At 40.7% G+C, this 22,927-nt stretch overlaps 1 protein-coding gene across 4 annotated transcripts in view; it reads right to left on the reverse strand.

Moving 5' to 3' along the window:
- The window catches only part of HYDIN (HYDIN axonemal central pair apparatus protein), a 378,288-nt gene that overhangs the window by 297,915 nt on the left and 57,446 nt on the right, over nt 1-22,927 (reverse strand). For all 4 annotated transcript variants that reach the window (XM_032591379.1, XM_030298918.1, XM_032591380.1 and 1 more), the window contains exons 5-6: nt 22,255-22,389; nt 9,065-9,264 (exon numbers count right to left, since the gene is read on the reverse strand). In XM_032591379.1, the coding sequence (XP_032447270.1) occupies nt 9,065-9,264; nt 22,255-22,389 (335 nt within the window). The remainder of the gene's footprint in view (nt 1-9,064; nt 9,265-22,254; nt 22,390-22,927) is intronic.

The raw sequence follows: 22,927 nt of genomic DNA on the forward strand, positions 1-22,927 counted from the left end.
TGCCCATCACCCATTTTAGCCCATCCCACAGCCACCCCCCTCCAGCAACCCGCAGTTTGTTCTCTATATTTAAGAGTCTCTTATGGGTTTGTCTCCCTGTCTGTTTTTTTAAATTTTTTTTCAACGTTTTTTATTTATTTTTGGGACAGAGAGAGACAGCGCATGAACGGGGGAGGGTCAGAGAGAGAGGGAGACACAGAATCGGAAACAGGCTCCAGGCTCTGAGCCATCAGCCCAGAGCCTGACGCGGGGCTCGAACTCCCAGACCGCAAGATCTTGACCTGGCTGAAGTCGGACGCTTAACCGACTGCGCCACCCAGGCGCCCCTCCCTGTCTGTTTTTATCTTATTTTTCCTTCCCTTACCCTATTTTCATTTGTTTCATATTTACCTTTTTCTGACTGATTTATTTCACTTAGCATAATACACTCCAGTTCCATCCACGTTGTTGCAAATGGCAAGATTTCATTCTGTCTGAATGCCCAGTAATATTCCATTGTGTGTGTGTACACACACACACACAAACACACACACACACACAGACAGACACACACACACACCACATTTTCTTTATCCATTCTTCAGTCAATGGACATTTGGGCTCTCTCCATAATTTGGGTATTGTTGATAGGACTGCTATAAACATTGAGGTGCATGTGCTCCTTCGAATCATTTTTGTATCCTTTGGACAAATACCTAGTATTTCGATTACTGGGTTGTAGGGTAGTTCTGTTTTTTATTTTTTCAGGTAACTTCATACTGTTCTCCAGAGATGTTGCACCAGTTTGCATTCCCACCAACAGTGCAAAAGAGTTCCCCTTTCTCCACATCCTCACCAATATTTGTTGTTGCCTGAGTTGTTAATTTTAGCCATTCTGAAGGGTGTGAGGTAGTATCTCATTGTGGTTTCGATTTGCATTTGCCTGATAATGAGTGATAGTAAGCATCTTTCCGTGTGTCTGTTGGCCACCTGGGTATCTTCTTTGGAAGACTGTCTATTCATGTCTTCTGCCCATTTAGTCACTGCATTATTTGGTTTTTGGGTATTGATTTTGGTAAGTTCTTTATAGATTTTGACTACTAACTCTTTATCCAATATGTCTATTACAAATATCTTCTTCCATTTCATTGGTTGCCTTTTAGTTTTGCTGATTGTTTCCTTCACTGTGCAGAAGTTTTTTATCTTGATGAGGTCCCAATGTTCATTTTTGCTTTTGTTTCCCTTGCCTCCAGAGACATGTCTAGTAAGAAGGTGCTATGACCAAGGTCAAAGAGGTTGTTGCCCATTTTTTTCTTCTAGGATTTTGATGGTTCCCATCTTACATTTAAGTCTTCCATCCATTTTGAATTTATTTTTGTGTATGGTGTAAGAAAGTGGTCCAGGTTCATTCTTCTGCATGTTGCTGTCCAGTTTTCCCAACACCATTTGATGAAGAAACTGTCTTTTTTCCATTAGATATCCTTTCCTGCTTTGTCAAAGATTAGTTGGCCATACATTTGTGTGTCCATTTCTGAGTTCTCTGTTCTGTTCTATTAACCTATGTGTCTGTTTTTGTGCCAGTACCATACTGTCTTGATGATTACAGCTTTGTAATACAGCATGAAGTCCAGAATTGTGATGCCTCCAGCTTTGTTTCTCTTTTTCAGGATTTCTTTGGCTATTCGGGGTCTTTACGGGTTCCACACAAATTTTAGAATTGTTAGTTCTAACTCTGTGAAGAATGCTGGTGTTATTTTGATAGGGATTTCACTGAATGTGCAGATTGCTTTGCATAGTATGGACATTTTAACAATATTTGTTCTTCCAATCCATGGATATTGAATGGTTTTCCATTTCTGTCTTCTTCAATTTCTTTCATAAGCTTTTTATAGTTTTCAGGATATAGATCTTTTACCTCTTTGGTTAGGCTTATTCCTAGGTATTTTATGGTTTGGGGTGTACTTGTAAACAGGATTGATTCCTTGATTTCTCTTTCTGTTGCTTCATTATTGGTGTATAGAAATGCAGCCAATTTCTGTACATTAATTTTATATTCTGCGACTTTGCTGCATTCACCTATCAGTTATAGCATTTTTTTCATGGAGTCTTTCAGGTTTTCCATGTAGAGCCCATGCTGTCTGTGAAGAGTGAAAGTTTGACTTTTTCCTTGCCAATTTGAATGCCTTTTATTTCTTTTTGTTGTCTGACTCCTGAGGCTAGGACTTCCGGTACTATCTTGAACAACAATGGTGAGAGTAGACATCTCTCTTGCGTCCCTGATGTTAGGAGCAAAGTTCTCAGTTTTTCCCCACTGAGGATGATATTAGCTGTGAGCCTTTCATATATGGCCTTTATCTTCCTTTTTGAGGGTACCTACTTTCTTTCAAAAAAGGATGCTATATATTGTCAAATGCTTTTTCTGCATCTATTGAGAGGATCGTGTGGTTCTTACCCTTTGTTTCATTAATATGGTATATCTTTTATTGATTGATTTGCAAGTAGTGAACCAGCCCTGTAGCCCAGGAATAAATCCCACTTGATCATGGTGAATAATTCTTTTAATGTACTGTTGAATTTGATTTGCTAGTATCTTGCTGAGAATTTTTGCAACCAGTTTCATCAAGGATATTGGCCTGTAATTCTCCTTTTTAGGGGGGGGATCTTTATCTGGTTTTGGAATCAAAGTAATTCTGGCTTCATAGAATGAAGCTTTCCTTCCATTTCTATTTTTTGGAACAGTCTGAGAAGAAGAGGTATTAACTCTGTTTTAAATATCTGGTAGAATTCCCCTGGGAAGCTATCTGGCCCAGGACTCTTGTTTTTTGGGAGATTTTTGATAACTAATTCAATCTCTGCTGGTTATGGGTCTGCTCAAATTTCTATTTCTTCTTTTTCACTTTTGGTAGTGTGTGAGAGTCAGAATTTGTTAATTTCTTCCAGATTTCCCAGTTTGTTGGCATATAATTTTTCCTGTTTCTCTTAGAATTGTTTGTATTTCTCTGGTGTTGGTTGTGATCTCTCCTCTTTCATTCATGATTTCATCTATTTGGATCCTTTCTCTTTTCTTTTTGATAAGTGTGGCTAGGAGTTTATCAATTTTGTTTATTCTTTCAAAGAACCAGCTCTTAGCTTCATTGATCTGTTCTACTGGGGGTTTTGTTGTTGTTGTTCTTATATCATTTATTTATGTTCCAATCTTTATTATTTCCTTTCTTCTGGTGGCTTTAGGCTTTACTTGCTGTTCCATTTCTAGCTCCTTTAGGTGTAAGGTTAGATTGCTTCTTGACATAGGCCTGAATTAAAATATACTTCCCCTTTAGGACTGCCTTTGCTGCATCTCAAAGGGTTTGGATTGTCATGTTTTCATTTTCATTCCCTTCCATTATTTTTTTAATTCTTCTTTAATTTCCTGGTTAACTTATTCATTCTTTAGGACGATGTTCTTTAACCTTCACATATTTGAGGGCTTTCCAATTTTTTTCTTGTGATTGATTTCAAGTTTCATAGCCTTGTGATCTGAAAACATGCATGGTATGATCTCAATCTTTTTGTACCTGTTGAGGGCTGATTTGTGACCCAGTATGTGATCTATTCTGGAGAATGTTCCATGTGCACTCGAGAAGAATGTGTAGTCTGCTGCTTTAGGATGAAATGTTCTGAAAATATCTGTTAAGTCCATCTGGTCTAATGTGTCATTCAAAGCCATTGTTTCCTTGTTGATTTTCTGCTTAGATGATCTGTCCATTACTGTAAGTGGGGTATTAAATTGATACCATTGATAATGGCATCATTATCAATGAATTTCTTTGTTACTAATGTATATACTTGGGTGTTTTCAAGTTGGGGGCACAAATATTTACAATTATTAGATCTTCTTGATGGATAGATCCCTTAATTATGATAAAATGCCCTTCTTCATCTCTTGCTACAGTCTTTGGTTTAAAATCCAGTTTGTCCGACATAAGTAAGGCTACTCCAGCTTTCTTTTGACATCCATTAGCATCATAGATGTTTCTCCCTCCACTCACTTTCAATCTGCAGGTGTCTTTAGATCTAAAATGAGTCTCTTGTAGGCAACATGTAGATGAATCTTGTTTTCTTTTTCTTTCTTTCTTTTTTTTTTTTTTTTGTTCATTCTGATACTCCATGTCTTTTGACTGGATCATTTACTCCATTTACATTCACAGTGATTACTGAAAGATATGAATTTAGTGCCACTGTGTTACGTGTATACTTGGTGTTTCTGTGATGTTCTCTGATCCTTTGTAGTCTTTGCTCTTCTTTTTATTCCTCCACTCAGAGAGTCCCCCTTAAAATTCCTTGCAGGGTTGATTTAGTAGTCATAAAGTCCTTTAGTTTTTGTTTGTCTGGGGAACTTTTTTTTTAAATTTTTTTTAACGTTTATTTATTTTTGAGACAGAGAGAGACAGAGCATGAACAAGGGAGGGGCAGAGAGAGAGGGAGACACAGAATCTGAAACAGGCTCCAGGCTCTGAGCTGTCAGCACAGAGCCCGACGCGGGGCTCGAACTCACAGACCGCGAGATCATGACCTGAGCCAAAGTTGGACGCTTAACCGACCAAGCCACCCAGGCGCCCCTGTCTGGGGAACTTTTTATCTCTCCTTCTATTTTGAATGATAGCCTTGCTGGATAAAGAATTCTTGGCTGCATATTTTTCCCATTCAGCACATTGAGTATCTCCTGCCACTCCCTTCTGGCCTGCCAAGTTTCTGTGGACAGGTCTGCTGCTAACCTTATGTAGGTTAAGGACCTTTTGTCCATAGCTGCTTCCAGAATTCTCTCTATCTTTGTATTTTGAAAGTTTCACTATGAGATGTCATGGTGTTACCTGTTTTTGTTGATTTCCAGAAGAGTTTTCTATGCCTCTTGAATTTGAATGCCTGTTTCCTTCCCCAGATTAGTGAAGTTCTCAGCTATAATTTTTTCAAATAAACCTTCTGTCCCCTTTTCCCACTCTTCTTCTGGGACTCCTATGATACAGATACTGTCTTGTTTTATGGAATCACTAAGTTCTCTAAGTCTTCCTTCATGATATAATACTTTCCTTTCCCTCTTACTTTCAGCTTTATTTTTTCCCATAATTTTATCTTTTATATCACCTATTCTCTGCTTCTTCAATTCATTGTGACTATATTCACTCAGTTTTGCATCTCAGTTATAGCATTTTTAAAATTTCAGTCTGACTAGTTTTTCCAGCTTTGATCTCTGCAGTAAGGGTTTCTCCGGTGTCTTCTATGCTTTTTTCAAGTCCAGATAGTAGTCTTATGACTCTTGTTCTAAATTCTTGTTCAGATATGTTGCTTATATCTGTTTTGAGCAAATCCCTGGCTGTGATTTCTTCTTGACCTTTCTTTTGGGGAGAATTCCTCCATCTTATCATTTTGGCTAAGTTTCTGTCTTTTGTGTGTTTAAATAGCATGTTATGTTTCCTGCAACTGAGAGTAATGCTATCTTAAAAAGGGGTCATGCTCTGTCCAGGGCCTGGAACTTCCAGAAGTGTTTCTGGTGTATGCTGCGTGCACTATTTTGGCTGCTCTATCCCACTGGTCAGTCTTCTGCAGAGCTCCTCCCTGCTTGCAGTGGAGAGTGTTTGGATCTTTAGGTGTTCTTTGATTTTTTTGCTAAAATAAGCCTGGCAAAAAGAGGGGAAAGCCAGATCCAAAAAAAAAAAAAAAAAAAAAAAAAGAGAGAGAGAGAGAGAGAAAAGGAAAGGAAACAACAACAACACCAGAGAATCAAAAAACTATAAGTCTGATTTCAAAGAAGAAGAAAGAAAAAGAAAAAAAGAAGACTGAGTTATAAAAAGAGAAAAGGAAAGGAAAAACAAACAAAAAAAATAAGAACAAGCTATGAGCCTGATTCCAAAAGAAAAAAAGAAAGAAAAAGAAGTGGAGGAAAAAGGTAAGTCTGGTTCTATTTCCACCAGAACTGCAGGGGTTGTTTTGAAGCACTTGATTTTCAGTACACATGGTGCATGCCGGGTGCTGGCTGTGCTGGTCTTCTGGAGGAAATGCTCCTTGTAGGCTCAGAGTCAACCTTGCTCCAGTAAATAAGCAGTTGCCAGGCACAGAGGGGCAGGTTTGATGTAAGGGGGTCCCACCTCCACTGGAGGTCGCTGTGCTGCTCCCTCAAGTCCCACTGTGTTAGTGTTGAGGGAAAAATGGCACCGCCCCAATCTTTCATTCCCAGACAGGGGATCTCACACCCCCGCTATTCAAGCATCCCTCCTAGAATAGTGAGCCCTGTGCCACAACTTTCCTGCATTTTTTCTTTGGTGCACACCTGGGATTCAAAACCCAAAGTCTTAAAGGACCTGGCACTGCGCGAACTGCCTCTCGAGTAGAGGCTCTTCACGCTGTGTCTCAAGTCCTCTGTTGCTGAAAAACAGCCCCACGTCTGCATGGTGCAAGGACTCTATGATGTAGCACCGCTAAAAGCAGCAAAAAGGTCATACGCCCTGTCCCTTGCCAATGAAAGGCCTTTTGCTGGCACCTACATGGTCTTTTGTCCTTGGACAGGCAATATACCATTTTCCAAAAGTACTCCACGAAGGAGAATGTTCTTTCCCAGTGTACCCGGAGATCCCCACACCATGCTATGCACTCTCAAGCCAGCTCCCTCCCTCTCCCCAGGAGTGCACACCACAGCTCTGCTCCAAAGTCGCATACTTCCAAAACCTGAGTTTGAGCTCCAAATGCTGTTTGAAAAAAAACAAAACAAAAAACCTGTGACACGCAGTACTTCTCTCTCCGCAGTACGTGATCTGGAGAGGTTTTCCTCTTGTATGAACTTGATGCCGCACTCTCTCAACTCCTCTCTTTCTCACTTTTGTCTCTCTGTGGATAGGTTCCCTCCCTCTTTGCAGCACTGCCGTTTTTCTCTTCTCCAATTCATTTCCACACACCCCGCACCTGTCATACTGTCTCCCTGCAACCACAGAGAGCCTTCTGCCAGTCCACAGATTGATTTCCTGAATATTCCAAATGATGTGACCTCAACAGAGCTGTGTTTGAGGGACAAGGACAGCCCACCGTCTGCCTACTTCTCTTCCATCTTAACTCCTCCCAAAGCCTAGGTTTTAATAGCCCTGCTAGAGCAGGAGACAAAACCTTGAGACTGTTAAGTCAGGGGACAGGTAAGAAAATCCCCACATACACTGGGGAAACTTAAAGGACTAAAACATTCTCCCATTAGCACAAGGAAAAATGTCTGTCTTGATTTAAGTGAAGGAAACAAAGTTTCTCTAGAGAATTCATAACTCTGGACATGTGTCTTATGCAGGTTTGAGGTTTGACTATACATTATCAGTCCAGGAACCGCTAAGCCAACAAATTACCAGAAGAGAAATCTACACAGTCTAACGTTTAGGAACTAAGCGGAAGCAAATGCTAATCCTTTCTGGAGAGACATGCCCTTAACTTGCAAAGGATTCCATAGATAATACCTTTCTGAAAATGAGTTCACAACCCAGACCAATACACACATTACTTCTTACAAATTCATAGAAAAGAACTTGACCCTCTGCTTCCTGTCTTCCCAAGCTGGTCATTCTTGTTATGGCCCCACTGATTTAACACCATGCATATGCCCCATGACAATCGTTCTTACCCATCTAGTAAGGGAGATCCTCAAGAGCAAGGCCTGTGTCATCGTTTTGGTGTCTATCACACTATAGCTACTCCATAAATAACCAGAATAAATTCCTCTCCTTCCCTTACTATCTATGTGCTCTTGAGCAAAGCTGTACAACCTGTATAGTTGTACAACTATGCCTCAGTCTTCTCATCCTCAAAGTCAATGCAGGTGGAGTTCTATTTAACTTTCATCTCTGTGAACTCTTCTGCCTCCCTCTTCTATTTTAAAGGACACACGGGCCCACCCAGATAATCCAGGATAATTTCCCCCATTTTGAGGTCAGCTGATTAGCAGCCTTAATTATATCTGCAGTCCAAATCCCCCTTTGTCATGTAACATTGTATTGTATACACTGGCAATAGTTCATCTGAAGAAGAAAACAACAACAACAACAACAACAACAACAACAACAACAACAAAACCCACTAGTTAGATAGCACTTTCTATGTACCAACAGTCTGTTTGTTTACTTATTTATTAAAAAAAATTTTTTAATCTTTATTTATTTTTGAGAGAGAGACAGTGTGAGCAGGGGAGGAGCAGAGAGAGAGGGAGACACAGAATTCAAAGCAGGCTCCCGGCCCTGAGCTGTCAGCACAGAGCCCTACGAGGAGCTTGAACTCACGAACCGTGAGATCATGACCTGAGCCAAAGTCGGACGCTCAACTGACTGAGCCACCCAGGCGCCCCTATTTATTTATTTTTAAAGTAAACTCTGTACACAATGTGGGGCTTGAACTCATGACCCTGAGATCAAGAGTCACTTGCTCTATGGACTGAGCCAGCCAGGCACCCTCTGTGTGTGAACAGGTTACATTTAACGATTCATTTATTCCTCACAACAACCCTATGAAGCAGCTACTACACTTTTTCCCTTTTTTTTTTTCAGCCAAGGAATGTGGCACATGAAGCAAGGAATGTGGGTGGCCCCCAGAATCTGGAAAGGGCAAAGAAATGGATTCTCCTTAAAGCCTCCAGAAAAGAACACAGGCCCACCCACACTTGAATTTTGACCCAGTGAGGTTTCTGGTCTACTGAAATACCAGATAATAAATTTGATGCTTTAATCCAGTAAGTTTGTGATAACTTGCTACATTAGCAACAGAAAACTGATATACAGCCAGTTAAAAAATTCCCTGTCAAAACGCAAATATTTATTAATAGATTTCTCTATGCTAAATAGAAAGACTTTTATCAACATTTCAGAAAAACATCTTTACCTAAACCCGAGGTCACTCAAAGGTAACCTTGAATTTCAGTTTCCTCTCTGGCTGAAGAGGAAGTTTGGCCCACCTCAGTACGGTCTCTCTGCCTTCCAGCCAGAGACTGTAACAAGCAATTCTACCCTGAATGCTATTCCACCAAATTACTTGCGATGACTCGATTTAGCTATAATCAATCAAAACCAAGAACTGAAGGAATGCATACCTATGAGTTTTGATGCGAAACACAGCATCTTTGTTGCCAATGTTTCGTACCAGCAGAATCTTCTGAGTGCTGTATTTGACAGGGCAAGTGGAAAAATTCAGCTTGTCAGGAAAATCTAGGATGGCTCGTGCACCTCTAGCTTTGATGGGTACAATAAACTTTTCTCTTTCAGTTATGCAGGTCAACATATGGGCATAATCCTAAGACAGAAGGGTACAATCATTATTTGTGGAAATGCCAACATGATCAAGATAACTGTGCAAGAAATATGGCCATATGCCAGCTATCTTGCAAAACAACTTAATATACTCTGTGAAAGCTTCTCAAGACAATTATAGATGTACTTTCAATGAGATACTCTTTGCTGAGAGAAAGGGAACAGTTCAAGTGTCAACATTTACAAGTCAGGAGAAGTTTATGCTTCATGTGTTTAGGAGGTGAGATGGAAACCAGTCAAGGGTCAAGTTTTCTTTCTTTCTTTCTTTCTTTCTTTCTTTCTTTCTTTCTTTCTTGAGAAAGATTGAGGGTGCAAGTGAGCAAGTGGCAGAGAGAGAATGAGAGAGAGAGAGATAATCCCAGGAGGGACAGAGTGGGGAGAGAGAGAGAGAGGAAGAGAGAGACGGGGGGAGAGGGGGGAAAGGGGAGGGGGGAGGGAGACAACCAGGCTCACCTGAAGTGGGGCTCATGTTTTACCCAAAGGGGCTCATGTTCACCCCAAGAGGGCCTCGTGATCACCCCAAGCAGGGCTCAAGCTCACCTCATGTGGAACTTGAATTTACAAACCATGAGATAATGACCTGGGCCAAAGTCAGATGCTTAACAAGGATGAGCCACCCAGGCCCCGAAGCACATTTTTCTTTAGATCAGAGGAAGTTCACACCAGTTCCTCACATCCTCCTTCTAGACCTATTTATCCTTCAAGCCATTATATTAATGGCTCCAATTTATGGTCTCTCTAAGCCCATAATCTGCAACATGACTTTGCAGCTTCTCCATCATGAGTGTAGCCAGTCTATTTCTCCATCCCATGCTTTGACCAATGGAATGTGGCAGAAATGATGCTGTGCTAGTTCCAAGCTGAGACCTCAAGAAGCCTTGGGCATTTCCAGTCTTGCTCTTGGAACCCTGTCACTGCCATGTGAATAAACACCATCCAGCTTATTGCAGGATGAGAGCCCGGATGTCCCAGACATGTAAGCCATGCCAGACCAGCCTATAGCCCCAGATATGTGAGAGAGCCCAACCCAGATGAGCAGAATTGCCTACCCAACACATGAGTGGGCCCAGTCAAGACCAGCTGAACCAGAGTCTCGTGAGCAATAATATTTATTATTTGAAACCAATGGGTTCGGGCGTGGTCTGTTACTATATACAATAACTAACTGATACATAGCCCAATTTAAACCTCATCTGTTCGAGCCCCATGTCGGGCTCTGTGCTGACAGCTCGGAGCCTGGAGCCTGTTTCGGATTCTGTGTCTCCCTCTCTCTCTGCCCCTCCCCTGCTCATGCTCTGTCTCTCTGTGTCTCAAAAATAAATAAAAACATTAAGAAAATTTTTAAAAATAAAATAAACCTCATCTGTCATGCAAGGCCATCACTGACAATTCTAAATAAAAATGCTGAGGTCCAAGGCATATATCTTCCCCAGTCTTGGATTTAAATGCAACAGAAAAGCTGAATTAAATTGCCCCTTCACGACATTTCATAAGATAGGAAAATAGAACTCTCATCCTCAATGTACCAAAGAAAAAGTAAAAATGGAATGTTCACCAACAAACAAAACTAAATATAAAAGGAAAGTATTAACAGTCCCAAGAATAGACCAGAAGCTCAAAAGTTGCTATGAGAGGAATTTGTTATCTAAACCAGGCTTTTTTTTTTTCATTTTAAGTTTTCCCATCATTTAGCAGCAAGGCAATATTGGTAAATGTCAAGTCCACATCGAATTTAAATTTCCTTTCAGTAATCATGTAGTAAATGGTAATAAAAGGTGGAGGTTTTAGAAAAACTCGCTTTGGGCTTTCAGTATAGAGTGGGAATGGGGATGTATGACATATAGATTGATGTATAAACCTGGGGGTGCACTCCATCTCACGTAACCCACAGGACGAGTATAAAGCAGTGGTCTCCCCGATTAGTTTATCTATTCTACCATGTTTTATTAAGTGTTCAGGGACCAGGTACGGAGCTCGGTTTGCAAATGAAGCAGGAAACACAGACACGGATCACTTCAAGCTTACATAACAATGGAGATCGTGGAAAGTTAATAAAGCATATCTAATATACAATGTAATACATATAAAAAGAAATATAAAGATAAAAGAGTCAGGAATGCTCGTGTGACAGAGCCCTGTGCACCTGTAGTCTCTCTGTCTCCCTGAACTCCAGACTCACACCCAGCTGCCCAGTCAGCATCTCACTGGATGTACGTCACAAACTTAAGCAGATTAATGCCACTGGCACAGATGCCCCGTCGAGGAGGATTGGGGCCGAAATCCAGCCCACTCTGCTGGCTCCAACTACATCCGCCCAGAGGGGAAGCCTTTTTCTCATACCCACAAAGCCTCCACGATGCCATCTGAGGTCCTGTTCATGGACTGTTTCCTCACTGCCTCCCTGTCTCAGTACTGCTATCTCCATTGTTCCAGGGGCCTGGATTGGAAACCCTGGAATGAGGCATTCTTGATTACTCCATTTCTCAGTAAATTCTGTAGAACTGACCTCTCAAACACATCCAGACCATGATCACTTCTCATCTCTGCCCTGCCACCTGGCCCTCGCCATTCCTATCTTTCCTGGGCAACTGGACTCTATCTACTTCAGCTCTTGTTCCCTCACAGTCTGTTTTCCACACAAGGGCCCTAGGGGTCTGGCTCAGGTTGTTCCTCTGCTCAGTGTCCCAGGATGAGGCCTGTGAATGCTACAGCCTGGTGCTCAAATCACTTCTCTGGCCAGAGCCTCTCCCCCGATTGCTCACTCTGCTCCACAACAGGCATCCTTGCTGCTCCTTGAACATGCTAGAACTGCTCCTCCTCCAGAGCCTTCAAACCCAATGTTCTTTCTGTGTAGAACACGCTTTCCTCTAGTTACTCATATAGCTCACTCCCTCACCTCCTTCAGGACTTTGCAAGGCTCACTGAGGCCTCCCTGACAGTCCTATTTTAAACTTACTCCTCCCCCTTCTATGCATCACTCCCCAGCCTTTCCTCCTGCTTTAGTTGCCCCCAAAGCATCCAACATAGCATATATTTTACCTATTTGTTGAGTCTAGTGTATGCCTGTCCCTAGAATCTCCGTCAACAGGGACTCTGGCTATTGTATTGATTTCATATGTCCAGTACCTAGACAGGGCCTAGGACACAGTAAACATTCAAAAAATATTTGCTGAGTGCACGGAAATGAGTAACGCAATGTTGGGCAGTAGTGAGTGGTGAAAAATGAAGCATCAGAAGGGGATGGAGAGTGTTCGCTTGCTTTTTCACATGGCACACTTGGGAAGGGCCTCTGTGAGCAGTGACATTTCAGCAGAGATCTGAGCAAATTGAGACCTGAACCATGCGCAGATGGATGGCACTCTGGGCAAAGTGTGACTTGGAGCCAGTGGCCAGAGGTCAGGAGAGGTTAGAGACCTGGCAGCGAGGTTGTAGGGGCCAGATCGCACCAGACGTTGTAAGCCAGTTGGGACCCGAAAAAGGCCAAAAGCATCTAATGCTGAAAGCTGATCATGATGGACCTGATTTATGTTTTAGAAAGATCACTAACTGCTATGTGGGCAGAGAACTCTAAGAGGTTAAAATGCGAAAACCGAGGCCAGTTAGGAAGCCCCTGCAACAGTCCGGGCAAACAGGACAGTGACCTAGCAGAGGGTGGTAAATGCTTCATCTAGCATTTGGTGAGTAGCAAGCACTCCTTAAATGCTAGCTGTCATTAAAATGTTGTATTAAATATAATGATTTGTATAAGGCATATGGGAAAAACTCAACTTGTGTTTCCTCTTATTGTGACGATAATAATAATGATAACCCTAATGATAATAATAACAATAATACAAGATAATTTCAGAAAGCAACAAGAGCTTTGAAGAAAATAAAACATGGTAAAGTGATAATGTTGGAAGGGGCTGCTTTAGGCGAGAACAACCAAGGAGGATTTCCTGAGGAGGTGATCTTTGGGTGGAGACCTGAACAGCAAAAGGAGCCAGTCAAGTGAGATCTAGGAATGGATTGTTCCCAGAAAGAGGAATTGCAAATGTAAAGGTCTTAAGGTAGGAACAAGTAATAAAAATTAATGGGAAGTATTCATGAAATGTATTAAAATTGAGTTGTTGGACTCAGCTCTTCAACTGATTCCGGTTTGTAGACGGTTAATACCAGGCTCAAAAATTATGCTATTCAGACATAAGGGAGTACAAATTACATTAAGCACACTTGATCCTAGAAAACCCCACAGAATTCACCAACGAAATAATCTACTCTGATTACATCAGAATCCTAAAGAGATAAGTACTGTTTTCATTTTTTCTTAGTGGATCAAACCCAGCAAGCAAAGTTTTTGTTGGGAATTAGGAACCAGAAAGCTTCTGGCACATGTGGAAACTTCCTATTAACTGAGGATTTGAGAGAAAGAAAAAAGATGCTACTGAATCCAGAATGAGATGTGATCCCAAAGTAATTTGTCTTATTTTATTCTGTGTTTACACGTTCTCTGCCTTGTTCTATGAGGAATTGAAGACAGCCTAAAGTAGTTTAGAAGGCTAATTGAAATATTCACAAAGATATTTTCAAACTTCTCAAATTTCCAAATGAGGAAGATTTAAAGTTTGATCTGAATGACATGTTTTTATCATAATCAGTTCACATACTCATAAAAGAATATGAAGGAATTCTTTAAACAACTCCATAAAAATGTCTTCTAATCTCTGAAGTTCTATATTTAATATGACTATATTAGATTATGTAAAATACAATTATATACTGCTCTACTGACTGAAAATTAATTCAGATGTAATGCCCGGGGAGACTCTGTCAGCCTTCAAACTAAGCAATCACTTTAGTTTATATACTCCCTTCCACTGTATTTAGATTCAGGGCAATCAGGTCACCGTTCAGAGCCAAAATATTTATTCCAAGCTTTTCCCCTCTACTGTGAGAGACATGGCTATGAATCACTTTCTCTCCTAAAATGTTATCTTTTATAACAATGCTCTCCAGATGAAACATCCAGTCTACTTTTTGTCCATTTGCCTTCCTTCCAACCTGCCTAGCCCGCAAACTTTAAAAAAACATCAACAGAATATGAAAATGGAAGATCTAACTTTCTGAGAAGCAGAAAAAAATGAATCTTGATTTTATATTAGCTCCATTATAGAGAGTAAACATGGCAATAATTCTGTCCTTTAAAGTCTCCAGCAAAGGAAAATGGTGTCCTCTCCTGCAGCAAATGACCCTCGAGGCAAAGGCAAGCATGGCCAATGTGGTTAAACCCTCACAACCCTCTTTTTTTTTTGCCTTTTCTCCACTCCTAAACTTCATGGGAGAATGTCTCATACAGAGTAAAACTACAACTAGATTTGACTAGGACTCAGTGAATTTAATACTTGATGTCCCCAGAAAATGCTATCAATTCCCCAAAGGGTTAAAGTATCTTCTCAATCGGAAACTCATCCTTCAAAAGAGAAGAGTCAGCTCTGAAGTTCTAATAAGTTTAAAAATGAGACTGGTCAGGCACCACGGGCCTTATCCTCTACCACTGTGACTCTTCATTTGACTTAGCGGGGTCTCAGCTTCCTGGCGGTAGCTATATTTCCCCATCTATTCAAAGAGAATGACCTATGACCCTTGGTGTGAAAAGAGATCTGAGACTTCCATATTTATTTTGACCCTTTTTATCCTTAGTGTACAATGATAATGTGGTTACTTCATGATTCATGTAGAAATTGCCCACTTAAGGTAATTAATTTCCTCTGTAACTTTTTGCTTTCCAAGTTACCCCTAGATCTATTAATCCACCTATACCTATACCCATGTACTCTGCCTTCACTCCTATTGCTAAGCTTAAACCTTGTACTTATATATTAGATCTCAATCTTTCTAGCTCACTCCATGATTTTCCTGAAACATCAATTTTCCCTCTTTATTGAACATTCACACATCAGCATAAGTAGCTTCCTCTTAAATATTAAATAATCTACTTTTGAGTCCAACATCCACCTCCAGCTACTGCCCCATTTTTCCAATTACTCTTCACAGCAAAACTGCTCACAGGTATTATTTACACTCAATATCACCACATCCTTGCTGTCCATTCTCTCTTCAACCCATCCCATTAGGCTTCTGTACACAACATTCCACAGAAACTTTCTGCCAAGGTCACTCATGGTGTTGCCAAATCCAATGGCTCATTCCACATCCTTATAATTCGACTCTCCATAACTTTGGACGTAATCCAAAATTGATCTCTCCTTCCCTTTTGAAATGCTGTATCCATTTGTGATTCCAAGGCACTGTAATCTTCTGATTTTCCTCCTACTTCATGACCACCCCTTCCTCTTTGTGTCATCCTCTGTTGGCATCTCCTCCTTTTACCAGCATCTCCTTTATGTACACCCACTCTCAACATCAGCTCATCCACCTCTTGGTGAAAAGTGTCATCTTTTACATGATTTTCAAATCTTCATCTCTAGCCAACATCTCCCTTTTGCCATAGATAATTGTGTCCAGCTGTCTATTTGGTATTTCCACTTGGATGTCTAAAGGGAAGATCCAACTTAACGTATAAAAACCAGATTCCCCGGGGGCGCCTGGGTGGCTCGGTTGGTTAAGCATCCAATGGGCTCAGGTCATGATTTCAAGGTTTGTGAGTTCGAGCCCTGTGTCAGGCTCTGTGCTGACAGTGTGGAGCCTGGAACCTGCTATCAATTCTGTGTCTCCCTCTCTCTCTGCCCCTCCCGAACTCATGCTCTGTCTCTCTCTCTCTCTAAAATAAAATAAACACTAAAAAAAACCCCAAAACATATTCCCTGAATCGTTCTGATTCCCTACCTTACTCCCACCCAGCTTCACAAACCTGCTTTCCCTCCACTTTTCCCTACCTCGGCAAATGGTGCCACCATTCGGTCAGTGCTGGTCAAAAAACTATGAATCAAACTAGACTCTTTTCTCATACCCTTTATCCAATCCATGAACAAATCCTGACAGCTCTACCATAAAAATGTATATCCTTTATCTACCTACTTCCCACACTTTCACTGTCACCACCCTAATCCAAATCATCCACCACTTTTACCCAAACTATTACAATAGCCTCTTATCCCTGTATTCATCAGGGTTCAGTTCTGCTACACATGCCAGGAAACAGAACAAAATCAGAGCAACTTAAACTAGATAGACAGATGTTTCTCTCTCTATCATAAACCAATCCGGAAGTAGGCAGGCTGGATTGCTATGGTGGCTCCACAGTGACACCAGGGACCCAAATTCCTAAATTGCTGCTCTACCATTCTAGCACACAGCATCTATCCTCAATGTCACCCCATGTAGCAGAGTAATTCTTAGGATGCCAGCTATTTCTCACAGCCAGGCTACAGGCCAAAAAAAGGCAGAAGGACAAAACAAAGCACCTCCATGCTGAGTCAGCTTTTGTCAATACATGCTTGGAAGTCCCACTCACATCTCACTGATAAACACAGACACAAATAGCTGCAAAGAAGGTTGGGGAAATGCAATCTTTTATTTCAGGCAGCAGTGAATCCAATCGAAATTTGGGATTCTCTTACCAATGAAGAAAGAGAAAACGGATGTTAAGGGTGGGCCACTAGCTATTACACCTCACACTCCCTTCAGTCTATCCTCGGTGCAGCAACCAGACTAATCCCCAAATGTAAGGCAGAGATGTCATTCGTATTCAAAACCCTCTGGGGTAGATACAGGGAAAGGATTCAGTATTTATTCTATCTTTCCTGTATGAGCTGCACCTCGTCATCCTCATTGGATCATTACAAAAACAAAACATAACAACAGACACTCTGTGCCTTTTGATGTGATACAATAGGTAGTACCACATCACCTAAGAATTCTTGCCCCCTCCCAAAGTCAAATATTAATCAAATCAAGTCTCTGGATCTAACTACCAGTTTATAGGAAACAGAAGGGACAGAGAACATCTGCTGGGGATGCATTCAACACCTTGTTTGGATCCTGATTAAAGTAAGCCAAGTTAAAAAAAAAAAAAAAAAAAATATATATATATATATATATATATATATATATATATGGTGTGTGTGTGTGTATATATATGTATATATATATGTATATGTATTTATATATATATACACACACACACACACCATATATATATATATATATATATATATATATATATATATTTAAACTAGGGAGATATGAATAGTGACTAGATATTTGATGATATTGAGGAGCTACTGTCATTTTTTAGGGGTGATAGTGGTATTGTAGTTATGTTCACTTTTTAAAGGGTCCTTATCTTTCAGAGACAAAAAATGAAGTACTTGCAGATGAAAATAATATGATGTATGGGACTCACTACAAAATCCTCTGGGCAGGAGCAGCATAGATGAAGCAAGATTGGTCATGTGCAGGTAACCTGAAAATCTAGATGATGACAGTTCATTCTGGTTTTACATAGGGTACAAGCTTCCATAAGCAAGCTTACAGTGGCTTCCTATCGCACTTTGCATGGTTTCTATAACCCTTCATGACCTTGCCCTCTGCACCCTGGTCTCCTACCATGTTCCAGCAGGTTCCTCCACTCGTCACGTGCCTTCCTCACTTCCCTGCGCCTGCTGTCAAGCATGCTTCAGTCACAGGCCTTTCTACTTGCTACTCCCTCTCCCCAACAAATATCTTCCCTCTGGTATTTGCACGGCTTAATTTGGTTCTCTGCTCAATGTAACCTCATCACAGAATCCTCCTACTGATAAGAAACAGAAGCCCATCGCTCTCTATTCTCTACTAAGTCAATATCTGACATTAAATTACACATTTGCTCATTATTCATTGAGGAACATAAGCTCCATGAAGGCCAAAGCTTGTTTTGTTCTCCAGTGGATCCTGGGTCACAGAAGTAGACCTGGCACGGAGTGAATGAAAGAATATTACTCATTTTTAATATCTTTATTTAGATCCTAAACTACCAAGACTTCTTCATAAAGAGAATTCCCAACATCCTCATTAGGCTTATTATAAAATGATATTTATGAAGTCCAGAATGCTAAAAAGTAGTGACATAGACTCACTGAGGATATGTAATTAAGTGGAGAGAAACAAGAAAAAGCTAAAATCTAATACGTTCATGGTACAAAAAGATATTTGAGCCCTTTTTATATGCTTTTGCTTTTATCATCTGTAGGCCATCCTCAAGTTGAAGAAACCTTGTATTTTCTCGGGATTAACTTTTACTTACTTGTCTTACTCAACAAATATTTACCACAAGTTTCTTATTTGTCAGGCATTGCGCTAGGCTAGGAAGGGCTAATTCTAGACAGGAAGAAAACAAAATCCCTATCATAATTTTTGCCAAAAAAAATGGTTAATTGTGGAAAATTTTATGGTGTCTACAATTTAATTAAAAATTCTGGCAATATAGTTCATCATCGTTGTATACCTAGATAACATTAAATACAGTAGCATTTTCTAGTCTTCCTGGACCACAATTTTTAAATTTCATAGTAACAAACCAGGAAAACTATTTTAACCACAAGTTATATATTTCCTTAAAACATAACTGAGCAATAAAATTGCTCTTCAAACTACCGCAGTCATTTCCATATGGCAATTCTATAGTAAACAGATGCTTTCTTAAGTCCAAGAAAGTACCCAGTTTTGCTTTCCTACAAAAGCCTAGTACTTTTCATTCTCCCTTTAATAAACATACAAATTTAAGAGGTCAAGAAAAGTGTCAGACTCCAGAATTTTATAGTGTTATGATAACACTGACTATTCTATTTCTACCACATTGACATACACTAAGATTATTAAATTAATAACATATCCTATCATTTTTTTTTAAAGTCTGTGTGACAAGAAGAGATACGGAAAGCCAAAGTGAACCTGCTGCACCTGTTATCTGGGCACTTGGCATTCTTAACAAGTTAAATCCCCAGGAAGCCAGATTAAAAGATGACAGGAAAAAATGTAAATTACATTATCATCTTCAACATGCTAATATACATGGGTGCTGAAAATCCAATTGAAAGGGGACCGGTTTATTAACCTGTGGCATGCTGCAATTTACATATCTCACCCTCCAGATGTGAGGAGGGTAAATGAGAATGGAGTATGTTCAGATCAGCAGGGGATAAAGAAGAGAAATACATATGTACGTTGGCTATCAATTTAGCCAACTGAAGAAAAAGTGACACAGTGAAAAGATTGACTTCTATTTTTCCTAAAATAAATCTGAGTCCTCTGCCACATTCTGGAACAGCACTAAAGGCAGCATGGGTAATCCTAGCTGGTCATTCTGTGCATGGCCCTGATGGCTTTCCAACAGTGAGCAAATGCAGATGCCCAGACGACTGAAAAAAACTACTGAGAGTAGGGCCCTGCTGATGGTGCAAGTATAACAGGACCTTTGCAGGAAAGGGGGACCAAAACTAGCAGCAGGGGCTTCCCCAAATTCTCACCATCAGTCTAAGGCAGTCAGCAAAAGGAGAAATCACTATGTTCTAGAAAAACATATTATGTAAATTATAGCTTAGAGTCCAAATCCAACACAAAATCTTAATGTACCCAAAGTTGAATACTTAAATTTCTCATAGGTAACCAAGATTCTCACTCTGTGTCTCCTCATACCTACATGTAGCTGTTGAGAACTTTCAAATCCTTAGAAGAAACAGTAAAACAAACTACAACTTAATTTTTTTAAATTAGGGGTTTCCCAACAGACAGACAGTGTTGGTGAAATGGAAAGGTTAAGAGGGAATAAAAAAGCCAGATTAAGGTAAGCCACCACAAAATATAGCAAAGTAATAATCCTCAATAGGAACGTTAGCATTTCATATTTATATAATAAATACAAACATACCTAAGATACATTTCAACTATTTATTTGCTGTATACATAAGCAGTAATAAAACCTTTCTCTTTACTTTTAGCTTTTGATTAGGGAAAGTTTTAAACATACACAGAGAAAACAAATGAGTGTAACAAACCCCATATACCCACCACCCAGATTCAACAAATATTAACACTCTGCCATTCTGGCTTCACCTATACCTCAACCCAACGCTTTCTTCCCCCTTCCATTGTTATTATTTTACTTTATTGTTTTTAAGGTAAAATTTAGATACAGTAGAAGGCATAAGTATTAAAAGTATAATTTTAACAAATGAATTAATCCGTATACCCCACACACTTATCACAATATAGAACATTCTACCTCCTAAGAAAGTTCCATGTGTCCATTTCCCAGCCATAATACCTACAGGTAGTTATCCAACAGAAGACATTTTTTCTCCATCACAGGAAAAAAAATAAGGAAATCCAATTCAGCAAATAGAACAAACTTTCTATTTCTATTTTTCAAGCTGCACAGAGGCTTCTAATCATCTTTCTACTGAAATGACAGTGTAGGAATTTCATACCCAAACTCAATCCAGACACCATTCTCTTCACAGACAGTATTCAGATACAGACACTCAAGGAAAAAAAAAAAGGACTTTGATAACATATAACAAAATAACAGCAACATCAACGCCCCTGCCCACCACCACCACAACTTCTGGAACTTTTATCTTTTCATTTATTTCAATAGTACCCCAAGCAAAATTACATGTCCATAACAAGCACAACCTGAGAACTAAATAGTATTACCACAAAGTCAAAAAATAATAACAGCAGCATCATTCTAATAGAATTTCTAACCACTCACTACAGTGATACATGAGTGGCAGGCCACATTATATTCTCTACTCCTGCTCTCCAGAAAAGTAGAAAGAGCAGCAATAGTAGCAGGGACACTAGTAATGGCATTAACAGCAGCTGACTTGTATGAGTGATGAAGAAGCAGGGATTCAAAGCTAGTACTTTCTGTCTCTATCATGTTTTGAGTCCAACCCTAACGGCACAATACAGATAAGCACACATACCATTAACACTATATAATAAACTGACATTTTGTCATGCTTATTTGAGTCTTGTTTTTCAACCCGACTCCTTTGGTTCTGCTGGTAAAACTCCTTTCCTCCTCTGCACAAGTCCCTACTTTGGCCCATAGAAAAGAAAACTCAACTCACAATTTTGCACTCCTGGAAAAGGGCTGGGGAGGAAGCCTCTAGACTCAGTCCCCCGTAGCTGGTCCTTCCTTCCAGGAGGAACTGGAATTTCTATAACTGAGAAGGGTTTGGGGATGGACTGGCTCCCCCACAGCTGGAATGGTACTGCAGGGAAAAGGCCTCTTTTTGAACTCAGGCTCTTTCTAGCGGCCTAGGTGCGGACAGGGCTAAGCAGACCAGGCAGGTCTCTGCTCTCAGCTGCAGCTGCCCCACTCAAGCTTGGGTGGAGCTATCCATGTGTCAGCCCTTCAGGGCCACTTATTTGCCAGTCACTGGGGAGGAGGATGCCCTGTCCAGGCCTCAGGTACTGGCCACATTCTTTGCCATTAATGAGACTAATACCGTGATCAATATTTGGATCTTGGGTCTCTTTCCTGAACTAGTTAGAATCCAGGGAGGAGGGATGCAACTAACTACGATCCTAAACTTCCAATAAGCCATAATCTTTATGCTTTGCCTTGGCTCACTGCATCTGAAGCACACTGGTTCCTTTTTGGTGACCCTGTGGCTGATACTCAAATAAAAATATGCTGAGGTGGGGAGGAGGGTTGGCGGAGCACCCAGAAGGATCACCCTTCTTTATACCCTGGCTGCTGACAGCTCATGTAAGCCCTCAGCTCTGGTTGATGATGCTTCTCTCATCCCCAGTGGTGCACTATCCCCTCCTTTCAGCCACCCTGACCACCACTCTAACCACCACCACCATCACCACCACTAATACCATCGACACCAACACCACCACCCTCAACACCACCAACACCGTCAGCAACACAACCACCAACACTGCAACCAATACCACTCACGGCAATACTACCAACGCCTCCAGGAATGTTTGGAATTGCCAACTGCTAACGGCAAGTACGCAACCACTTTCTTACCTTGTTCTCCTCCGGAGTGAAGAGGATTCGGAATATGGACGGCACTCCTGGAGCAACTTTGTGGCCAATGTCTTTGGGGCTGATTACTTTAAAGTAAGGTGAACTTTCCTCAACAACTTTCACCATCCTTGGAATCTGCAAGAAAAACACACCACGGTGGCCACTCTGCCCGTGAAAAAGCAAAAGCAAAAGCCCAGGCTTTGTAGTCCACCAGGAAATCTCCATCTACTACTTACCAGCCACTCGACCTAGGTCAAGGCTTAACTTCTGTCTCCTCAAATGTGAGACAAGATGACTCATTCAGTGCATCTGAGCTTTATTTTTTTTTTAATTATTATTCACTGTTATCATTACTGAAAGCCTTTGTTCATTTTCTCATTTAAATGGGACTATCTTTGAAGAAGGACCTCGTGGTCAGCTAAAACTCCACCCACATGGTAGAGATCAGCTCGATTTCCCATCATTTGAGGACTGCACTGGGAGAAGAAATCACACTTACTGCTCTCCTGCTATGGACCATCTACCATGAGCCGTACACGATGAGCCACTTAATCCTCTCAATAACCCTGAGCTTCGTTATGACTCCCATTCTACAGAAGGGGAACAAGACACTTTTCCCTAAGTGCTATAGCTTCGCCCAGTCCCAGCCTCACTCTACCTTCCCTCTTGGGGA

This window comes from Lynx canadensis, chromosome E2, assembly GCF_007474595.2.
Source record: "Lynx canadensis isolate LIC74 chromosome E2, mLynCan4.pri.v2, whole genome shotgun sequence".
NCBI lineage: Eukaryota > Metazoa > Chordata > Mammalia > Carnivora > Felidae > Lynx > Lynx canadensis.